The sequence below is a fragment of the Falco punctatus genome, assembly GCF_963210335.1.
Source record: "Falco punctatus genome assembly, chromosome: 8".
NCBI classification, from domain to species: domain Eukaryota; kingdom Metazoa; phylum Chordata; class Aves; order Falconiformes; family Falconidae; genus Falco; species Falco punctatus.
This window is the reverse complement of record NC_137588.1, coordinates 19,717,875-19,732,744: the sequence shown is the minus strand read 5'-3', so window position 1 is coordinate 19,732,744 and position 14,870 is coordinate 19,717,875. Positions and strand designations below refer to the sequence as shown.

The 14,870-nt window shown below is 36.2% G+C and overlaps 1 protein-coding gene across 3 annotated transcripts in view; it reads right to left on the bottom strand.

Moving 5' to 3' along the window:
- Positions 1 to 1,764: 1,764 nt before the first annotated feature.
- The window catches only part of OLA1 (Obg like ATPase 1), a 101,764-nt gene continuing 88,658 nt past the window's right edge, over positions 1,765 to 14,870 (bottom strand). For all 3 annotated transcript variants that reach the window (XM_080400557.1, XM_080400556.1, XM_080400558.1), the window contains 4 exons: positions 9,256 to 9,396; positions 8,482 to 8,578; positions 6,313 to 6,435; positions 1,765 to 2,319 (listed from right to left, as the gene is read on the bottom strand). In XM_080400557.1, the coding sequence (XP_080256683.1) occupies positions 2,218 to 2,319; positions 6,313 to 6,435; positions 8,482 to 8,578; positions 9,256 to 9,396 (463 nt within the window). In that variant the 3' untranslated portion in view covers positions 1,765 to 2,217. The remainder of the gene's footprint in view (positions 2,320 to 6,312; positions 6,436 to 8,481; positions 8,579 to 9,255; positions 9,397 to 14,870) is intronic.

Below are 14,870 nucleotides of genomic sequence, written 5' to 3'. Positions count from 1 at the left end.
GAATATGTATTTTTAAAGATGTGGCAAATTTTAAGTTCATTTTCTATTTTCAGAATATTGTAACAACTGTAAAAAACCCTGTCTATTATGAACAAATTGGTTCAATTTTTAATTATTTTTCTTTTTAGAACAGGGGGTTATTGTGAAGCACACACATTCAAATCTAAAGAAATATGGTTTATTAAATCTAACTAAGAGATGCAAAAATACAAAGCAATCCATTAATTGTGCTGTCCTTTCTAACAACTTCCTTGCTGACATGAAATGATTAGGGACCACAGGAATATTTTGGAAACCGTAACGAATTTCAGACAGGACACGTTTCAGCGGGTATTAGTGCAGTAAAGAGGTTACTTCTCTTTCACCAACGCATACACTCCACTTCTCACTCACCTTTCATTGCGTCTAAAACCCAGCATGAGCCCTTCTCTGTTACTAGCACCTTGCTGACTTCCAAGAGAAACAGGCAGGCTCCGTTTTCTTTCGGATTTGACTTTTTAACACAAGATTTGGTGGTCCTAATCTTTTCTCAATTATGTAACATCAAAATAACGCCACGAACAAATACCAGCTGCACCGGGGAGACAATACAAAAGAGAATTTCAAGGGTTCCAAAACATCTGAAGCCCTAATTTCCCTGCTTTGCAATGTTGTCCCCCCTCCTGCCACCATGAAAAAAGGAGACACTCTTTAAAACAAAATCAACAACTACGTATTGAAGTCATCTGCCCTCCCTCTTTCTTCTCCGTGCAATTAAAGGCATGATGCCAACTTTTCAACAATGAGCCTCGTGGCTCTGGCTGACCCACGTCTTACTCTTTCAGAAATGAGCAATGAAGCTCAAAGACAGCATCTCAAGGGAAGCCTTGGAGCAGGACCTGACCAGCGCTCCCAATACCTTAAACACAGAGGGGAGGCTAGCCAGTGATGACTTGCTTTTTCACAGTTTATAGCAAGCAAATATGTCACAGCGACACAAGAGGTCTGGCACACCAACAAGGCACAGGTAACAGCATTTCACCCAGCCCTGACCCCACTGAATCTGTAGCTGAAACCGCAGGCACACGGGCACTTCAGAAAAAGTCAGGCTGTTTGAAATACATTAAACATACTGCAAATAGGGGCAATTCTACAGCTTGCATTAAAAGTACAAACTTGGCAGCATTTCTGCCAACAATTTGTTTTTCTGTGTTACTCAAAGAGAATAGCCCTCCCTCATGGTCAAAGGGGTAAAAAAGTACTCAAAGCTGCGACCTTATTTCAGCAGAACAACTCACCTATCCAGCACAGCGCGATCTCTTCCTTCACAACACTATCTGTTGTCACACTCCGCTGGCCCGAAAACCAGACCTGAGAGGACAGCACACAACATCAGGCACCGCTGCTCAAGGCAAGAGTGAAATACTTTTTCAAAATGATTTGAGCAAAAAAGCTTCAGTCTCAAAGATAACGTGATTTTTCTACATAATTTTTTTTTTCTCTGGTAAAAATAATTTACACTGCATCATTCTTATTATCCTTACTATCATCTTTCAGTGAATGTCCATCTACAAATTCATTAACTTTTTTGAGACAAATCATTGGCATCCTAATCTTCTGATTCCCATGAAAGACTCACTTCCGAGATACAATTGCAGCTGCCCCACACTGCCAGTTACTGTATCATACACGTCTTAAAATTCCGTAATCAGCATCCACCAGGTGCCGTATCGCATTCAGCACACCACAGTCAGTCAATACAGACATCCCCAAACACACCAAGGCTGGTTTTGTCAAATGTTTTATTGAGTGTAGACATCTGGAGTACTGTAAAACATGCATTATCTGTAGATTCAAAAAGGAGCAAGCCACATTGTCCTCACTGTCAAACGTGTCAGGCTTGGCATACATGATGGAGATTAATGAAGTATCATGAGAGTAATATGGTTCCTGAAAAGCTTCTACAATTTGGAGTAGGGTCTTAATCGTTTGAAATGCAAAGCTGTTCACATTTAGTGAACTTGCATGTTCGCTGGAGGTGCCATATTTTAATTCAAAACAAACAAGAATGATTTCACGGGGCCGGGGGGGGGGGGGGGGGGGGGGGGGGGGGGGAGGGGAGGTTCCCTAGGTAGAAACTGTATGCTTTTTGTTTCCAGATATTCCATCCTAAATGAAAAATCATATGCTTTTTGAAGCAGCACAGTTTATTTCTGAGCAATGAACAACATCTGATATTCATTTCTTCTTGGGTTGTTGAGGTGTATTAAATTTAAAGAAGATAATATCTCCATCCTCCACTATGTAATTTCTGCCTTGTTGTCTGTATTTTCCAGCAGCCTGTAAATAGAACAGACAAAAGGAAAATGGGTTATTTCATTAGACATTTTGTAGTATTTTCAAATTGTAATTATTTAACTACATTCTGCTAAAGAAAGGTACTACTTCAGCTTCAGAGTTTGACAGCCACAATACTAGTCAGTTTAACATAATTTGGTTCTAAACACATATAAAATAGAAACAAAAATAATTTAACCTCCTCTGAATTGGTGGTGCTTAAATGCCATCTGAATTGCACAGTGGTAAATCTGTAAACCCTAGCCAGTCTTAAGATAAAGGACACTAAAAGAATTCCCCCCCCCCAGCTTTCAGGCTTTCTTTTTCTTCATCTAGAAAACCTGCAGATGGCAAACACTGGCAACAGGAATCTGAAACAGGATTGCTGGAAAGGGCAATCGGCAACAGTTTGCCTCGTGGCTGCTTGGCTATTAAAACAGCGTATGAACTACTTCTGAGCGGCTGGACAAATGACTACTGTCAAAACTAGAGATGGGAGCCCTATGCAAAAGTCACAACTGTACACGCCTCATGCTTCGAGTGGGGCTCTCTTAGTCTGCTTGTGCCCAGATAAGGAGGACCGAAGAGCACAAAATACAGGCTCAGTTTTTCTGTCAGAAATTCCCTTTAAAAGGAATTTGCTTCAGACTGACAGGGAGAAGAGCAGATAGGCTGTGAACCCACGATACAGAAGGCGGCGTGTAGACCAAAGACATGAAAAGGAAATTTGTTATGAAAATGCCGTACTTGAGGAGAACAGAAAATAGGCAAGGAATCTATTAAATATCAGTACTCTCTGCATTAAAATTTATATTTTTCTGTCTTTATGTCATCATAATTAAACCTAGTATTACAGAGGCTACAGAGAAGCTGTGGCATTAGGACTGACAGACTGGGCGGGAGGTGGTCTGCAGAAGCATTTATCTTGAAAAGTGATCTAAAACATGGAAAAGTTGAGAGCTTCTGCTTTAGTTCAATAACCATTCCTGTTTTGAAGTTTCCTCTTGCAGGAGAAAGTGCTTCCATGCAAGACCTCACTGTGCCATTATTCTCAATGACACTATCACAGTGGTGGCATGCTAAGATCCCATTACAGGAAAGCTGTTAACTAATGACCTTAGTTGCAGTAGAACAGATCAGATTAATGGTACATAGTTAACTTGGACACCTTTCTTTCACAAAACCTGCTCTATAAAGCAACGTATTTCCCCATATTGCTGTCTAGAAATTTAGAGGCTCAATAACCTTGTTGCTGTCATTCTTTATTTAAATATGGTCACCAGTGATGCTGGTGCCTGGAGTCTACAGAAAACTGCAGAGAAAATAGCCTCGACAATAAATATACAGTGCAAAAGTAACTGACCTTATCCCATATGACACTATCGACAAATAATAAATAGTACTTTGGAAATGTTTTTATATTCGTCCCCCCATCCCTGGAAATCTGTTTAGACTATAAAAGGTTTACTTTCAAGTAGACTTAGTAGTTCTTTCCTTTGAAGATTCTAATAATGCCCAAAGTCAAGTGTAATTAGACTAATTGATGGCATAAACACTAATAAAACGGTGCTGTAAAAATCGTCAGCAAGCATAAGCTGCAGGCACAGGTACAGAGATATTTTACAGTCAAATACATTTATAACTCACAAATATTTGTTGAAAAAACTGACCTCCACAAAGTAACAATGCAGATTTTTTTTTTAGCACACTACTGCACGCTGTTGAAGTGGCATAGACTTCTTTAATTAAATAGATTTTGACACACTAATGCAAGTTTATGTATTTTTGTTACCAGTTTATAGTTAATTAAAAGTGACAGTGTTCCTTTAAATTCTCTAGAGACCATTTAATCCATTTCCATCACTATCAGAAACACTGGTTGAAAAAATCAATACCCATTTGTGAATCTTGAGTATGTATTAAACAAGACACGTCTAACCAGTTCATTTGCACTTGAAAGCAGCCATCTGTAGAAGCCAGCTTTGCCTAAGCAGATATGATTGCTAATAATGTGATATCCCTGTAGACTACAAAGCCCACACAGAGCTATTCAGTGTATAGTTCACAGCACTGGCATCAAATTAGTTATGCTGTACTGGTGTTAAACACACACAAAATCAAACTTAAAAATCGATCAACTTGATAACATACAAAGCAAGCAACTCCCATTGCCACTGTTATTTCAGTTGACTCCTAAAAGCTCCCAAAATTAATTTTGAAATTTACCAGCAATATAAAAGTAATTAGTATTGTGTATGGCACGAAACACTGTATTAAATGCAAATTGGAAAAAAGTAATATAACACATTTTTCTAAGAGCAAGAGTTTTTTTGTAACCTCGATTAAAAAAATGAGTAACAAATGTAAATATGCTTGCTTTACAGATACTTCAAAACAGTAAAAATGTAATCATTAAATATAATTTGAACATGGAAGCTTGATGTTTAGAATCTCACACTGAAAAGCAAATAAAAATACACAAACAAAATACTTATAGATTAATTTAGTAGGTACTAACTGATGCAGCTTCCCAGGGTAAACGCTCAGATTTGACCATCAAAAACTGTTGCTGGCAAAATTTGAATCTTGGTTACATAAAGTGGTTTCTGACTGCGCAATATTAGATTTATTTATAGCTGTGGTTTCGCTTTACAACTACAACTCTACTTCCCTTTTCATAAGGCAGTTCACATGCCGCAACGAACCAATTATACTGGGATTTTTTTCCCTCACTTCCTGGGGTTCAAACAAACCTATTAAAGTCCTGCTGCTCGGTATGATCTTCCTTAGTGATACCACTGAGGAAAAGCTGAATTTGAAATCAGAGTTTTGCATACCTTTCAAGCTATCAAATAGCAAACAATAAAGCTGAACCTTTTAAATTCTTTAACACATTCTAGTGTGTAGGAACCTTCAAATACTGAGATTAATTAAATCAAACCAATGTGCTTGTAATTGCAGTTTTATAATATACAAATCTTAATAAAACATTGAAAATGCCAAATGAGAAATCAATGTGTATGAAATAAAAGGAAGTTTCTCTGCTTAATGAAGGTGGAAATAATGCAGTAGCAATGCAAAGAACACTTTTTCTTAGGACATTTATTTGCCATGTACAAGTTCATTTCATATTTAATAACTTCAAATCAGATATAATTTGTCAGCTATAAGAAGGGCACAACTTTAGGCACCCAATCAGTCTCTGCCCTCTAGTGTTGAGAAAGCAGATAAAGCTCTTTTTAACAGAAGTATCACTACAAAGAAACGTGAGCTCAAGAAAAAAGTTTTTCATTAAATATCTTCACTGCCTATTCAGTAGACAGCAACTAAGAAACTTCACAATGTAATATATTTTCGTGGACTACTGACAACCATTACTGGCACCCTGAACAATCAAAGTAAGGCATGGCATTTTTGAGTAAGACATCAAAGGGCAATTGAATTAAATACTGATATGGTAAATTTTAAGGTTCTAATTATGCCTATCAGAGCCTAGGACTGGAATCCACTAATCCGTGTGTGTGTAAAGTACATTTTCATAACGTAATATTTTCTTAACCATTTGCATCTGACATTTGTAAGATCTTCACTGCAAACTCAAAAAAAGATGACATTATTAGAAGATTTTCTGTGTTTCCTTTAAGAGGTGATTCAAAAATCTGCTATCTCATCTTAAAAATCCAATTTTTCAAAACAAAGTTCATTTTAAAGCTTATTAAATTCTGAACACTAACATGCAAAGAGAGAAAAAAAATTAGCATAGCATTTGGTCTTGGTGTTGACATAAACTGTCATATCTTAGATACTGAAATAGTTGCACTCCTGTTCAGTAAGTTGGTGCATTTGAACTCTTTCTTAAATAAAAGATGAAAACAGATTTTGGTCTATTGCTAGAGGTGACTTAAGAATCACTTAGCATCAAGAACTTCTTCCCATGGAAAGAATGGAAAAATGGCACATATGGAGGAAGGGAGGAGAAAAAGATGGGGAGCTCACCTTGACAGCAGCTTCTGAACCTCCTTCTTTAAAATCTTCATATTTCATTACTTCAGCCATAATGAATCCCTTTTCAAAATCTGTGTGAATCTTCCCTGCTGCCTGAGGAGCCTTCGTCCCTTTCTGTCAAAGGAAAGACCGGAAGAAAATTAATTGCATTTAAGAAGACTGATTGCAGGGAAGAGGTTTCTCCTTTTTGATATCCTTTCAGGATGTGCTAAAACTTTGTTTCGTAGCAGTTAAAATGTTACGCAGCCAAAATTCAATTCTCAATACTGGGACAGACAGGCGCCTTCGTCACAGATAAACCAACAGATATTAAAAGGGCAGCTTTGTTTTTCCTGATAGGTATCAACAGCAGTATTGATTTTAGAAGCTATGATTGTGTTTTGTTGTGAGATTCACTTCGATCCCTAGCTCCTGACACAGAAAGTGAGGAAAATAAAGATTTTTAAGTAACTTAAAAATCTGAATTATGACTTTTACTTACATCCAAATAATTTCAATTAAATGATAACATTCATTGGTGATCCATATTTATAATCAAAAATTATTTATGGAGCTCAAACCCTACATATTTGCTTATTTTTATTTCAGTCTAATATAGAACAAAATGAGTATTCTTACCAAAATGTCAACAGCTGAATCACTAAAAAATAAAAAATTCACAGGCAACTATTATAAGATAATTTAAGTTTATGCAATAGGGGAGAATGCATTATAACTGCATGCTTTAAATTACAAGGACATACATTCTGTGCACATACAACCATGGAGAGAAATTTGAGAAATAATGGTGACCTAAAGGCTGCTTAATAAAGCATGTTAAAGTGCTAAGGAGTCTGACACTGTAAAGCACAGTTTTTACAATAAAAGATGTATTGGGTTAATATGGCTACTCACTGATGCTTACCTGACTAAATATCTTTGCACATTAAATCACAGATAGTCACAATCAGTCTTAAGACAAACCAGCTTTCAAATTTTCTAATAAAGAGCAAGCATTTCTCCTACTGAAAACAGTGGAGTTCAGAATGTGCTTTTAAAAACTGTGGCAAGAATCAGAACAACTTCTGCCTTTGTATTATTTTGGTAGCTATTTCAGGGACTTCTGCTAGCAGTTACCATATAAAACGAAATGAGATAAAAAGACTAAAAAAATAAACGTGCTTTTAGGAAAAGGAGTTTAACATCCTAAACCATACACAAACATCTGTAGCAGTATTAATACAAATACAAATTTACTAGAAATTATGTTGATTAATGAAAACAAATGAATTCCATTGAATGAAAAGTACATACAGCACTGAAATTCACTGCACAGCACTAAATACACTGATGCAAAAAATAAAAGCTCAGTGACAGATTTGCACCTCCAAAAGTTGACATTTCTACAATTTTTAAGATAAGAGTTTATAACTACATGCATTTCAAAATATTTTTCAATGCTAATCTTTCTATTATAACATATTTACATTCAAAGGCAAACCACTACAGCTCAGCTCTTACTGTCCTCTGGGAATAAATTAGTAGATCTCTATGGCTATAATCATTCTGCATCAATATTTAAAATGCATAATATAATTTTAGGCATTACATAAGTTCCCAGATAAACATATAAAACTACCAAAATAAATGAGGTATAAATATTAAAGTCAGTAAAAGGCCTGAATTACTGCACACTGATTTTAGGGTTTTGAGCCCAACTGTGTATCCATGAGGAATATAATGATGTTATATTGCTTTTATTGCTGAAAATGTAATCCGAGCAAAGCAAAGGAGGAATGAACCATCCGCAACCCAAACAAACTTAGTGAATACAAAATGAAAAGCAACATCAATTTCACTGCAGACAAACCCAGTCACACAGATTAAGCAAGCACAATACTGGTACGTCTTATCTCTGACCACAGGAGGAGGGTAGACAGATTCTACAGGATGAAGAAATTCAGACTATGTAATAGGCAGAATCAATTGTTACCTGCCTCAATCAATGCAGCTCCACTTTCACTGTTCAGCAGCTCACAAATAATTAAAGTTATCCTGGACAAAAACCTCATCTGTAATGACTAGCTAACCGCCACCATGACAAACTTCAAAGTCAGTGATATCAATCTGAATTCAATAGTGTGGAACTGGATATAGCTGATGAATAAGTATGAATCTTACCCTGATGGTCCATGCACGCACTTCATCTGGGCCTGCAGTGAAAAAGTATTCTAGTTGGAGTGCTGCATATCCAGCCTTAATGATCTTTGCTAAAGCACTGAAAAAAAAATGAATCCAATTCATTTAACATATACACATATAACAGCTAAATCCCCCAAGTAATCAATTTACACGAAAGACATCACGCATTTTGAAGACACCAGGTCTACTTTTAAACACAGCAATAATCACAGTAGCGTTTTTCTTTGAACTCTCTTCAGAAATACTTTTTTACTGCAGAATCATAAAGGCAGTATTTTGATTTGTTTATTTGGCAGGCTACAGAAATATGGGATAAATTTAAATCACCCTATCAGGCAGCACTTTTGGTCTCATGTAATTTTCAGGACTCCAGGTCACGAAAGCATAACTGTTTGACTGAAATTTGATACTGAAACAATTTATTACAGTTCTTCAGAAAAATTATGGCAAAATTTTCTCCACCGTCCCTATTCCCCATGGATGACGAAACAGTTTTGGTGATCATTCCTTCTCAAAAATATACATAACTAATACCTATGTTATAATTAAAACACTGTACAGAGATGACAGATGACAGTTAAAAACTTAATTTAAAATAAATCTTTTCACTCTGTCTCATGGTAAAGAAAGGAGAAGATTCTCTCTTTATAATGGTAATTACTCTGTCATTTATTATTCTATCAGCGCAAGCAATTAAATTACTGCAAGGAAATAGTTGATAATAAAGTGTAGGGAAAATGAATGCTAATTAACCTTTGTGTCATGTTCTCTTCCAGATACTTCTGTTTCTCCTCAGCACTCATATCTTGCAACTTGAGTTCCAAGGCCCCACTAAAAGGAATGACCAAAGCACCCGGGTCGTGCTTGTCCACCCACTCTTTAATTTTTATCAACCTGTAGACAACAAAGGGCACAACATTATCTTGTAGTGCATGCATGGCTGTACCACATTCATTATTATCAAGTAGCACATACATATTCATAAGAATTGTACGGATTTATGATGCCATCTTTTTGTGTATTGCTTTCCAAGGTCAAGGCATTAACAGGCAGCAATTGCTTCAGGTGTACTCCATTAACATTTCACTGTTTCTTGGTTTCTGTTTGGCATTTAATCTATCAGAAATAGGCATAATTTGAGACAATAACTAGGTTTTTGGTAGAGGTTAAATACTGGCAACCTAAAATACTAACTGAATAAAACTTTGTAGATCTGCGGATGTACATTTTTCTGAGACTTCCAAGAGTGGTATTTATCAAATGCGGTAAAATGGAGGGTCTTCAGTTTTAACTGTGACTTTTTTTTTAAAAAAAGAAAAAAGACATTTCAGTGGCTACGGCAGCTATGAGCAGACAGAAAAGAACACTACACCCTATAAACTCCCAGACAGCAAGCAGCACCTTGTTTTTTCGAGCTATTGATCTTGGAGTGTGCCATAGCTAATGAATACAGGGCCGTGTTACTACTAGTTTCTCCCACCTTTCTACTATGTCCCCAGGACAAAGTTTCTAGATACTACACTACTATTATTTTAAAATAAATAATCAAATCTCCTATTCCTCTTAATCGTCAATAACTGGCAGCATCAATAATAGCTTGCTGTACATCTAGGTTTTTTTTTTAGTTGAATGAAACTACAAATTTAGAGTTACAGATTTATGGTGTTAGTTTTTGAATGTTCAATATCCTATTAAAATTAAGAAAATCTTTGCAGCAACAGCTGATGTTTAAACAATCTCTAAACACAGGCATCATATTCATGACTGCAAGTACTATTTATTTTAAATTTAAGGGAGATGTTCATACATTACTTGTAAGGAGCTGAATATTATTTATAGGGCACTCTTTCTGAACAGGTATGAATGGTAAGAACGACAACTCTGTACGCTCAGCAAGAAAACAAAAGAGGCATGGGAATACTTCCTGTATACTAAGAATCAAAGTACAAAATACAGTACGTTGGGTGCTGAATGTTTCAGACCTGAAGCACCCACCATACAGCACAGGGTATTATGCTTGCTGAGTTCTTTTTCTTAGTCCTGCTAATCTCCAAGATTTAGACTAAGGTTTTAACTGCTATTATACTAAAGTGCTTTGAAACTGTGGCCTGCAAATCTTTAAATAATCAATGCAAATGTCACTTCAGAAAAAAATGAACTGAACCACAAGTTCATCAACACACATTTGTCAAAGAAAATAGCAGGGGATCAGAGCTATTATGAGATTAAGTGCATGGCCCACAGAGTAGGGTTTTAGATGGGACAAAGAATATAAAAGTTCACTCAACAGTTTTCACACGTTTGTTATATAAGGCTGGTCTTCTGTCATTTACTTATGTAAATACCCCATCAGTGGTTTTCAATCTTCATTATACTGATCTTTTTTTCCTTCAGTTATCCAATGAAAGAATAGTCTGGTATCCAGGACTGATATTGAAACAGTATTGCCTTCAGAAACATCTGAACTGAAAATCACAATTAAGGTGCATTTCTGAATATGACATGTGACATTTAACACCACTTCTAAAACTGACATTTGTAGTTAACTAATTTATTTTGGCTAACAAACTGGATATCGAAGTTCAGAGATTATAAATGCCAAACTTTTACAGAAAACATATCTAGAAATGGAATTGCTATTCGTAAGTGTACTCCCAACATCTGTGCATACATCTTTTTTATATTTTTTTAAAGAAAGTATCTAACACTGGTCTCTAGACTAATTAAATAACGTACCAGTGAAAGACAGAATGAAGCATGCAAACTTGAAAAAGTGAAACAAGCTAACATCGAAAACTGGATTAAAATTCTGTTTGTAAATATGGTCATCATAACTAATAAACTAAGAACTATTGTGGAACAACAAGATAAGAAATAATTGCTTTGGCTAAAACACCAATTCAGAATAATAATAGTCTTAGACTGTCATTTTAACAGCTTTTCTATTGAGTCCTTAGAGGGATTATTTGCATTCCTCAGGTATTCTATTGTACAATTCAGATGAATAAAGACTTACAAATCATTCCTCTACCGCCAGTGTGAGACTTTGATCCAGTGAATACACCATTGTACCTTAACTATAATTGGCAAAAAACCTGACAGTGTAGAGCATCACAAGCTTAATAACAAAGGAGAATATCTCAAAGTGTTGACAGATGATCTTCATAATGCAGGCGCAGAGCTGGTACATTTTAGCAATAAATGAGCACTGAGGTCTAAAGGTCTCTGAAGTGACTGACATCAGACCTGCTACAGCCTCACTAAAAGAATAAGGTACTGCATCCCACTCTGTACAGACAGTCGGGTTCTCTGCCCGAGTCTTTCACTTTTGCGACTTTCAATGTCACAGGAATTACTAAAAAGTACCAAGGAATTCCCCTAATGTTGATCAAAATAGGGAAAACAAACAAAAAAAAGTAAATACTCTAACATAAATACTGATATATTTCTAAATGGAATTTTCCCCAAAGGAAAAATGCTTGACTAATAATAAAGTAATAGTGCAAGTCTGCTTTCCTGTTAGGGGTAACCAAGCGTGCTAAACGAAACAAAATTCTCTTAACAAATGGTAACAATTAACACCAAAGTCTGGTTGATTTGAGCACATAATTTTTCCATGGAAATGTTGTACGTCTGTAAAAGGACAGCATTAGCACACTCATTTGGGCCTTTGTTAAGATAAGCAAATCCTGGAGTATGTCTCCATTATTTCATACTATACTTGGTGATGAATGATGAAGGGCATTGGGTGTTAGGCTGAGAGAAACAACTATTAATACTTAAGATGATCTCAATTAAAAAAACCCAACACACTAAAATGTAACAAAATTAAAAGTGAAAAAATCCCCAGTATTAGAACTGGAAGAACCAATGACCTTGATTAACAGCTGAAACTACTTTAAGAAACAAGAAAGTGCTCAAGATGAAAATCCTTCTTGACAACGTAAACTGGAAACTGTGTGAAAACAGTGTACACACTAAAAGCAATTCAAAATATCCTCCTTCCTAATCAGGTTTCTAAAAATGCCGTTATTAGTAGAATTAAAACTAAAAGCTGATTATAAAATGTAAAGCAGAAAGAAGAAAGGTTTATTTTAGTACTACTCAGTAATAACAGCGAGGGATGTCTCAGAGCACTTCTGGACATCCAACAGCCTTTCCCTATTGAGGTGGCTTGATTCTTCCCCCTGTGGAGAGGGGGGGTGCCAACAGCAACTACAGAGGGTTCCTGAGCCGAAATTTGATTCTATTCGCCACAAACGGACAAAATATCCTTACTGGCAAAAAACGTAGACCCAAAGGACAGGAAGACAACTACTCATTCTGTGATGGCAAAAAGAAAATCTTAAGTAAAAACTGAATCAGAAACTCAATTAAAAAGACAACTATGTAAAAACCTGACACAAGCCCAAACCCAAGACAAGAACAAAACCAGATCTGACCAATTTGTAAGTGAAGGCAGCACTCAAAAATATGACCAGGGAAAACGGCCAAGAGGAATTAAGATGCTCACTTCCATCTAACACTTACTGTTGGCTTATAAGGAGATAATGAAGAACAACAGCATGTCAGCATATTTGCTACTAACTCCGAAAAAACCAAGATGTTTCCTTGCCATTAGCAGATTCCAAAATTTGACAAAGGTGTCATTTAAGAGCATTACAGTCTTTAACTCTGCATCAGCCTGGCAAGGAAAAAGTAAATGAAAGAAGCCAATGACTTCAAGTGCAGAAAGATCAGGACAACTCCTGATACTAAATCAGGATGCAGAACAGATCTTGGAGAAAGGTTTAAAAATGATGGCACTCACTGAGAAGGCCAACAAGCAAAGCGCACCAGAAAGGGGAGTTGTGCAGAAGGTACTGCCTTCACTTTGAAATGCTGATGTTTCCTGCGGCAGAAGAAACCAAAGCCTGCAGACAATCAAATAAAGAAGTACAAAAGCTGCAAAATGTACATTAACTACAAATCAATATTTGACAGTGTTTTACATAACAGATCCAGCTGGGAACAGAGACAGAGTTCAGATGGAAATCACAAGTAGTGATGGAAGAGAGAAGCTGCAGAGAGAACTTAGGCTCCGTGAACAACTGCAAGGCAAGATGATCTGAAAAACTGACCCCTGAGAAGGAAAGGTGATTAGTGAAAGTATGCTTTTGTACAAGCAATACAAAAAAAACCCCAAACCGTCTAACTCACGGAAAGGCAACAATTGTTTTTCTGTTCTACACCTGAAATACGAGTAGAAATCAGCAGAAACAGAACAGGATGGCAAAGCAGAAGAAAACACCAGGCAGCACCGCAAGAAGTAACAAATGTAGATGATCAAGCTAAGTGATCAAAACATACAAAATTCTGAAAAAAAATATCTACAGGTGAGAGTGAGAACAAGAAGATCTAGCACTTCCAACAGGCTTTTCCTGTTGGCAGTTTTGAGCAATCCCAGGATTTTTAAAAACTTCCCTAAAACCAAACTTTGTTCCCAACTGTTGAAAAGTTTTTGGTATGTGTAGCCTAAGCCACTTTTATTTCAGTTTAAATGCATTAGTTTAACTGAGCCTATACAGACTGGGAATACACACTGCCTATTTGTTCACACTTAAAACCTGAGGTCTGTCTTTTTATTTTGAGTTTTCCTTGTAAGCCACATATTACTTCTAACTTTGAACCTTCTTCTGGACTATAACTGGTCTAGAAGTTCCTGGAAGCACACAGTACCTAATGCACTCCACGGAGCTTTCAATAATAATGTCTTATAAGCATTAAAAGCAACTAGAGGATTAACTTACATATTTTTCAGATGATTCTCCTATTTATAAAACCCAGTATAGCATTTGCTTTTTGTGACAGCACTGCAACATTATCTCATGCTCAGTTTATAGCTTATTGTATGATCCTGCTTGACTAGCTATTCTTAATACTATATTTGCATAGTGGATTATTTCTGCATAAAATCCTTCTCAGAAGTTGCACCCTAGCTCTTTTTTTCTTAATGATTTCTTCTATTTATTGAGATGCTCCTAAATTCTAATTTTGTTCTCTATATACCTGGTCACTCCTAGTTTGGGGTCATCTGAAGATTTAACAAAAATGTTCATCATCCTGCTCATTAATGGAAATATTTAACAGTATTCAACCAGCAGCCGCTTCTGCAGATCTCATAATGAGATATTCTTCCAATCAGAAAGTGAACCACTGATAACTATGCTCTGTGTATTATCTTCCAACCAGTCTTGCACACTCAACTTCTAGTAGTTTCCATCTAGCTAATATTTCCTATCTCGTTTATGAGAATGTTGAAAGGCATTGAAACCTTTAAAGGCTTAATAAAAGTCCCAATATGTAGTAAAGTATATTTTTCTACTATA